Genomic DNA, 9,120 nt, shown 5'->3' with positions numbered 1-9,120 from the left:
GAAGGAAATAGTTGCGTAGGCCACTTGGCGAATTTAGCTTAGAACATTGAGAGAGGTCTGGTTCGTCTTCAGACTTCACCAATGAGCATTAAACCCTTACTCCATAACGACTAGACCTGTCCATGGGCTGGGCGGCCCGGCCCGGCCCGACGGCCCGCCCGAAATATGGGAGGGTTCGGGTAAAAATATAGGCCCGAAATATGGGCTTGGGCAAAAAAACGAGGCCCGTTTAAAAAATGGGCCGGGCTCGGGCTCAACTTTTTTGGCCCGGGCCCGGCCCGAATATAATAAATATATATTTTTAATTTTTAATTTTTAATTTTTAATTTTAAAATACTTTAAAAATATTTTTTTTTATTTTTTTATTTTTTAAATTTTTTTTGTGTTTATTAAAAATCGGGCCGGGCCGGGCCGGGCTCGAGCTTACTCTTTTTTTCCGGGCCGGGCCTGGGCAAAATTTCAGGCCCATATTTCGGGCCGGGCCGAAAATTTTTCTGGGCCCGGCCCGGCCCATGGACAGCTCTAATAACGACGCTTGTGGAGAGGGGGTAATTCAAATTTAGTTTCCTTGTTTCTTTCTTTTTGTAAAAAGAAACAATAATCAATCATTACAAAGTTCAATCAGATTAAAATTAGAATATATTTAGACTTATATCAAAATAAATTTAGATGAATCCATATATTGTGAGGCTTAAAGTTGAAAGAAAATTAATTAAGAATAATCACAAATTTAATACTGAAATGAAATTTAATATTTTAAAATTAACATTAAAAAATTAAGTGTGAATTACACCTAAAATCACTAAATTATTAGTAAGTTTATATTTTGATTACTTAACTTTAAAAAGTTACAAAATAATCATTGAACCATTCAAAAGTTTTTATTTAAGTCATTAGACTGTTAAGTTTTTTTTTTTAAATATGACTAGCAAGCTGTAAGCGACAAATAGATGATTGATATAGTGGGTTAATATCTATCCTCGAGTAAAAGAACATATATTAGATGCAAGTCGATCTAACAGTTAGTATCGAAGATCAAAGAATAAAGCTATTCGAATTTTGGTTTGCATATTCTTGATATTCAAAGGTGTTTCATGAAAAAAAACTTAATTATAGAAGAGAATGAATGAGAATTTTCGATTGGTGCAAGTAGTGCAAACGAAGAAGGCCATATAGTGGCTATTTTAATAGTCCAGTGACTTAAATGAAAACTTTCGAATAATTCAATTACCATTTTATAACATTTTGAAGTTGAGTGATCAAAACGTAAACTTACTAATAATTTAGTGACCTTGAATGTAGTTTACCCAAAATTAATTAGTCCATATACTCTGTAAATTTGACTCTTGTAAACAATATGAAGTTGATTAACCAACCCAAACAAAAAGGTTAACGAGGTTGGTCTTCACTGTTGGGCTTTGATAGAATGCAGCACTGTCTAAGCCTTCCCATCATTCAGCCTGGTTCTGTTTTTTTCCTTACTCAGGATTCCCACCATCCACTCTGATCATAGTGCTCTTATTTTTTCCGACAAATTTGAGGATACGTGGGTGCTGATATTATTAAAATGATCAAAGATTCATGCGTTCTCCTTTTCCTTTGTATAGGCTTCTTCTTTTGGGTGGAGAGAATAATTACATGCTTATTTACTGTTAGTTTCTAAGTGACTGTAAATGCTACTACCGAGGTTTTCACTCTTTCTAGTGGGTTACGACTAGGAGATCCCATCTGTCATATCTTTTTATTTTGTCACAATGTTCTCTCTATGGCCTTGAAAAAGGCTGGACTTGAATCAAATTCATAGTATCAAGCTTAGTAAAGGAAGTACATGGTTCTTTGCGGAGGACAACTGCTTTTTCTTTAGAGAAAACCTTGAAAAGTGTAGGGTCATGAAAGAAATCATCAACTCATACTGCAAGTACTCAGGCCAGTGTATCCATTTGGAAAATCAGAGCTCACTGCTAGCCCTTGTTGCCCTCCAAATTTCATGTACATGTTCAGGCAGATTTTGGGGGTCAAGAGAGGGAAGAAGGTAGGGAAGTAGACGGGGTTTAACCTGGAATTTTTGTCAGCTCAAAGGAAAATTCTCCAGCCTGTTCTTGATAAAATTCGGTGGAAACTTCAGAACTGGAACCTGGGGTAGATTGACCTTAATAAACTCCACTCTCTCAAATCTCCCTATTTTCTATCTTTCCTTTTTCAACACTCCTTGAAATGTCTGCAACTCTATTGACAAGGCAATCAGGAATTTCCGGTGGAAAGGAGAGTAAACTTTACCAGTTGCCAAATAATAAGCGTGGCCCGGGTGGCTAAAAGTGTAGAACTTTCCATCAAGCCTTGCTTGCTAAGCAAGCTTGGAGTGTGGTTAATAAAGAAAGCTCTCTGCCTAATCAAACTGTGAAGTACTGTAGGAACTCGCACCCATTGCTTATGCAGGTACAGCCCGGAAAATGCTAAGTTGATCATAGAGCGAGTTATTGAGAACTTATTTCAATTTAAAATAGGGGGTTAAGTTTGACACCCAATGAACTCAATTTCTCTAGAAAGCATCCCAATAAAAACATATTTTCTGAACAAATCATCTATTTTCTTTTTTTTCTTTATTTTAAAATATCAAAGTGTTCATATTTATAAAAAAAATAACTAAGTGATCAAACTGGGCTGAATAGGCCCATGCCAAGCCTATCCTAGCTCAGTGTTACCTCTAAGTATCACAGTGGCTTTTTCTTTTCAATTTTTGTAAGACATTGATGCAATCAACATATTCACAGTGTCAAATGAATAAAAAGAAGAGACCCTAACTTCCCTGTCGCAACAGGAGAAACATATCCACACATATCCATCCCCTTCATGTGGGATTTTATTGTGCAACTTTGACACAAACACAGACGTGAAGAAAATAGTCCGGGTTTAATAAATTGTTTGCTACCCAAGAAAAGGGTATCTCTAACTTCGGTTCGATACCCTGAATTCGGATAAGCTTGATTTCGGCACTACTGGAAATGCGGCAAGCCTCTGGTCGTTTACATGCATTTTGTCCCTGGTCTTCCACTACCTTATCACTGGTCACATCTTCATTCGAATTTCTAACTGCATCCTCAAGATCTACTCCGCCTAATTTTACATTCATTAAGGATTCATCTAAAAACAATTCCGGCAGAAGGATTTTCAAAGCATCATGTAAAGTGAAGCATTTATCTGCAAAGAAAGAGCAATGCATGTAGCACAAAAGGCAGATAAAAATTATAAAATTCAAAATGGGATGCAACAAAAAAAGAATCAAATTAAGAGTGTCCAGTTTTGAACTACAAAGTATACTACATGGGAAATAAAGGAGTTGACTGTCAGCATCCAATTCATTTCTCCACATGCACAGCTGCCAGTTACAGGTTTGTTGCTTACATAAGAAGCGTTGCTTACATAAGAAGGATTGCTTACCTTCTTTGCGGATCTCAACAGGTCGATTTATGTAAGAGATCTTCTCCCAACTATCAACTCGAGGAATCTCGTCCAAATCATCAAAATCCTTGCTTACGCTTAGAACATATAATCTAACTGGAACTCTTCCTAACATGAGTTCAGCAACAATTAAATAAAAATAAATAAATTTAAGGATGACAAAAGATTTATATTAAAATATTAGAAGTAATATCCCAACCATATGTAAATGCAACCTGAATTGTTTTTCTTTAAGCATATAGAAAGAAATTGCAGCCATGTATATCAACTGGTTGAGATGCACGTGCTTATATTCATTAATGCATACTTAACTAGGTACACAATATGCATTATCATGAAACATAATTGGTACTGACAGCAATTATCTATTTCAGATGGACTATATAAAAAGAAGTTGCTTCAAAATATTTTAATAGCACCCAGTGCGGTTCAACAACTGAATGATAAGTTGTAGTCAAACTTAACAGATGATCAAATCTGATTCATACCTCCTTTCTAATAGTTTTGATAGGAGATTTCTACTTTGCTAATTATGACTTCTTACTAGTAAGGATAGCAGACTGTCAATGTAGATCCATTCAAAGATTTAAGATCATTATACATCAAGAACGGGCCACATTCAATAAGAGGAGGAATAGATACAGGAAATAGACAGATAAATTATGCAGATAATGGAACTTTCAGAAATATAAAACTGATTTTAAATTAGATGTCATTAGTTCGATATGAGATTCTTCAGGTTAGAGTTTATATCGTTTATTTTCTCTTTTCCTACTACCTAAAGTGTTAAGATTACTCTGGTAATTCTCAGATTTTCTAGAATTACACAACCCAAAGCATTAAAATATTCCACATTGTTATGAAACATATGAGGACCGCATAACTTGAATTTATGCAATTCATGGATCTTCAAGCATAATAAGAAATATGCAAACCTGTCTTTGCTTGTGCAGGCAAATCTGTTTCTATGACGGATTGTTGAGATTTTTGCAAGCACAAACTTGCATACTCATCATCAACCGTTGCAAGTTTAAGCTTAGATGAGACCCGCTGGTAGGCTTCCAAATTACCTGTCATAACCCAATTTTAAAATTGAAGCTTCGATCATAAAGAAATTGTTCAAAAGTAGTTGAAATGGAGAGGGAGGAAGAAAGAACTGACAAGTGAAAAAGCTAGATATGTACATTTGTATTCTTGCTGAATGATCGGTTCTACCAGGTTTTGCAGGGCAGAGGAAAATACGGCATATCTTATATCAATTACTAATCAAACATCTAACTCCCTCCATTACAAATTCAGCATCCAAATTTCTTTTGCCAGATATCCCAAAACAATGCCATTTCTATTTATTTGAACAAATAGAATGCTTGCCAGACACACATTAAAGAATATGAATGGTGATGGAATAAAAAAAAATTTAATTTCTATAGATAAGTTGGAATGATTTTCCAACTCTAGATACCATTTTCATTTGACATGAAGTAAAAACTCACTTCTCTAGAGATGAGTGGAAAACAATCCAAATCAAGAAGAGTTGAGAAATCTCAGTAAGCAGCAAAATAAGGCTGAAAGAAATTGCAAATATGTTTGCCAGAATGTCAAGCAAATATAAGATTTGTATAGTCATGCCTATTAGGCACAATATGCTACATCAAGAACTCCTATTTATGAGTCAGTTCAGCCCTTGGCAATAATTTTTAAGAAAAATTCCATTGTATTCCCTTAGAAACCAGATGACCGACAACCAGGATCAGCTTTCTTATTCTCGAATGCTGCTCTCAATCTGGACACTTTAATTCCATATTTGGTACTGTTCTGGTTCAAGCTATCATAAATTCATAATACTTGAATCATAAAAGACCTACAAATTATAGTATCAGCTCCCCATACATTTTTCTTTTGAAATCCCTTTCTCTAGCTCCCTGCATGGAGAAAATGATCCTAAATCTTATTTAAAACTTTGTTTTACAGAAACCCATAAGAAATGAATAGCTTATGTGGGAAACATAAACCTGAAATCCTTGATTATTTATTTATTCAACAAATCATTATTTACACAATTGAATGTACTCTAAACATTCATTCATTTCTTTCTCCCACATCAACAAAGACTGAAGCAATGCAAAAGAAAAAACAGATCCGGATAGGAAAGGGGACCAAGTAGACATTCACGAAATTCGAGACAATAAGGTGTCTTCATTCAAACAACAAAACAGAGGAACAAAAGAAAAGTAATAAACCAGGGGGCAGGAAAAAGACAAGTTTTCCAGCTCCATGACCGGGAAAAGCAAAATGAAAATTATACTTAAAATGTATAATATATATGCCTTCAACAAAGCATAAGTTTATATTAACCATTAAAGTGTAACCTTTGACAAAATTGACACTATGCCTAAGAATAAAATAGGAAGGGTAGGTGCATTTGTGAGCTATAAGAAAAATGAAATAGGCCAATTCAAAAAAAAAAAAGGCATAAGCTGACAGAAGAACAAATGCATTCGAGTGTTGAAAGCCATAATTTGTGAAAAATACTAGAAGTACGATCGTTTTAGATCTAAATCTCCCAGGACTTCACTTACATTAATCATAATTGAGCAATGACCAACGTAAGTAGATTAAGCATGACTCAACAGGCCAGCGCAAGCTACTTAAAAGTAATCAAAGTCACCCAGCTGCAGAGAATTTAGTTGAGTGCATTCCTCAACATGCCCCAATGAAGCTACTTAAACTAAAGTATCAAACTGCTCTTTTGCATCCTAAAAGAAAATATTAACTCATGATAAAACTAAGTTGACCCATGCTAGCTCATGGACTAATATAAGACACACCAAATCAAGGCTCGAAAATGGTTAAAGATCGCTTTAGAAACAAATCCCTTCTGTAGGTAAATATTTATAACTAACGCCACCTTAACCCTGGACTGCCTTATATTACAACTAATATAACTGAAATTTCCTATTAAAAATAATAAAAGACCAAAACAAACAAAAGCTAGTTTTGAGTCCTTATCAATGAACATACATACCATTCATGACAGAATGCCAAAGCTCCAGCTGATCAGACTGAGACATGTTCATAACATTCTTGCAATTTCCATTCATTATATATGCTGCCTGTTGGCATAACAGAACACTGTTACAGATAACAGTGATGAAACATCTTTTAATTATCCAATTCAAATGAAAAATTGTTTCGAATAGAGACAAATCTGAGAGGATTAAACAAAAACAACCATGTAGCTATACAAATACATGATCAAAATGTTCCAAATTAAAAGAAAATGTAAGAAAGCATAGTGAGAGACATCAACATCCAGCATTTAAGGGATTTTCAATTACTTTGTTCTGTAGTTTTTAACATTAAAAAATCAAATAAGTATCTTTAAAATAAAAAAAAAAAGGCACCTTAAAAAATAACAAAAAGTGTCAAACTCCGAAATCTCAAAATATGCCAAAATGACCTTTTCTATAATCCTATCAGGTAGGCAGCTAGCAAAACATTCACAACATCAAGGCTTTGTTTGGTAGGGAGCTTATAGAAAAAATAATCCATCTTTTAGATTTTATTTTTCTTACCTCAGCTTACAAAGGATATAATGAAAAAATAATATAATTTTATTTTCTTTTGTTTCATTTTTCAACTATATAAAGCAATGAATGAAAACAAAAATTGTGCACATACACCAGTATAATATATTGAAGAATTGTTAACATTTTGGCCATAAGTAGAAGTGAATCTCCCATGAAAGCAGTGCTATCAATTTCTAGGACATCAGTGCTAACCTCTTTCAATGAGTTTATAAAGCTCCACTTCACAGAATCTTCACCTTCACAAGGTATCAATACACTTCCGGGATATCCTCTAAAATGGACCTGTAAGCAGGCAGATTAAAACCTTCAACCTGATAACTAGTTAATGGGATGAATGAAAGAAATAAATTACACATAAGAACCTCTATCTCGCAAAGCATTCTGTTCCTAAAAATTACCCACAGATAAAAATGGTTCCGTCTCTTCAATCCCCCCCCCCCAAAAAAAAAAAAAAACCCCCGCTTACTTAGCGTTGATAGTTTTAGGGTAGATTTAAATCATGTAACAAAGTTCAAAAAACACGGGTAGTTCAATAATCCTTGTATTTTATCAGGTACAGAAACTATGATTCGGCATTGATCTAGTAGGACAAAATGTTCACAGGCAACCTAGAATGCAAAAGCAGTCGCTAATTTTAATAATGATAGTAATAACAGTAGTTAAACGGAACTTACAGTATGATAGTAATAACAATAGTTAAACGGAACTTACAGTGATGTTCCAAGGCCTTTCAGGCTCAGGGCACAGAAGATCAAAAAGAACTCCAGTTGGTATGTACCTGCAACAAGAACAGCTTTTGGATTTCAGGTTTCAAATATATCTGAATAATTAAACAATAAAAAGCAAAATTCAAAAGCGAGTAAGCTTTGAGAAAGAAGGACCATTTGAGAGGGAGGCCATTGTAATCGAACCAAATGGTATCAACACCAGGAGGAAGTGTGCTGCTAAAATAGGGCTTAATCAAAGGCGCTAACAGCGGCAGATACCCGATCCGTGGAGCTAAGATCTGAAATGGTTTAGAATTAGCAAAGCAAATATAGAAAAAAAAGAAAGAGAGAGAGAAAGGCAAAAGATAAGAGTTGACCAGAGCAGGAGGAGGAGGAGGAAGAGTGGTGACTTGGGATTCGTGGAGATGGATTTGAAGAGGAATTGCCCCTTCCCATACAAACTTTGGCGCTTCCATTGCCGCTGTTGAAACCGGATTTGAGGATGGCAGCGGCGACGCCACCGACGCCGGCGTCAGCGTTAAGGAAGGGTTGAGAGTAGATTGGCTCTGTTTTGGCAGAGAAAGAAAGAAACCATAATATGATGATATGATGAGTGAAAAACATGCTAACCTTTGGTTTTTCTATTGCAACTAAATAATAATATTATATTTAGCAGTAAAATATTTTTATAATTATGATAGGATAAAATAATATTTTTATTATTAAATAATAATACAAATTATACTATCACTGTTTTATTTGATAATATAAAAATTTGCATTTATTAAAATAAATTAAAATAAAATATATTGTCGCTTTTGGTTACCTTCAACCTTTATACATAAAACCTTTTAAAATTAAATTTGTTATATTTAAGATGATTAAGTTTTAGTTTAATTGGCATAAATATTATTATTAATGTAAAAAAATATGGACTTAAGTGTGTTGAAACGTGTGTTCTCCTATTTATGGGCTGAAAAATAATTATGACTAGTTTTAGATATTATATTAAAAAGAACCGTTACTCATATTATTTTTCATCAAAAGTTGTCATTGATAACTCAAAAACAAGTAATTATACACTCATTAAGTACAATTAAGCCATCATTATATATCTATCAAATTTATTAACGATATCAAGGTATGAGTAAACTTTTTAATTCGAAAAAATAATAATAAATATTTTTTAACATTTTAAGTAAATAAATTAAATCTTTCACAAAATATAGAGACTGGCTTTTTTTTTTCTGTACTAGGGGAAGGGGATAAACAATAGTAAGGTGCATTTTTTTTAGTTATTCTTTTGAATCCATACCACCCCTCTTTTTTTAGAGTTTAATATCAATTTTCATAGTTGGATTTTT

General features: G+C 33.9%; 1 protein-coding gene across 1 annotated transcript; it reads right to left on the bottom strand.

The window, feature by feature from the left end:
* Positions 1-2,565: 2,565 nt before the first annotated feature.
* Positions 2,566-8,392, bottom strand: LOC107912876 (autophagy protein 5). Its single transcript, XM_016841232.2, has 8 exons — positions 8,134-8,392; positions 7,931-8,055; positions 7,761-7,827; positions 7,242-7,331; positions 6,485-6,572; positions 4,395-4,529; positions 3,439-3,567; positions 2,566-3,198 (listed from the first exon to the last, which is right to left on the bottom strand). The coding sequence occupies exons 1-8, from the start codon at positions 8,230-8,232 to the stop codon at positions 2,861-2,863; spliced, it is 1,071 nt and encodes a 356-aa protein (XP_016696721.1). The 5' UTR covers positions 8,233-8,392; the 3' UTR covers positions 2,566-2,860.
* Positions 8,393-9,120: the final 728 nt, after the last annotated feature.

The sequence above is a fragment of the Gossypium hirsutum genome, chromosome D11 (genome assembly GCF_007990345.1).
Source record: "Gossypium hirsutum isolate 1008001.06 chromosome D11, Gossypium_hirsutum_v2.1, whole genome shotgun sequence".
Classification (NCBI taxonomy): domain Eukaryota; kingdom Viridiplantae; phylum Streptophyta; class Magnoliopsida; order Malvales; family Malvaceae; genus Gossypium; species Gossypium hirsutum.
Note: the sequence above shows the minus strand (reverse complement) of the source record. Positions and strands in the feature narration are given on the sequence as shown.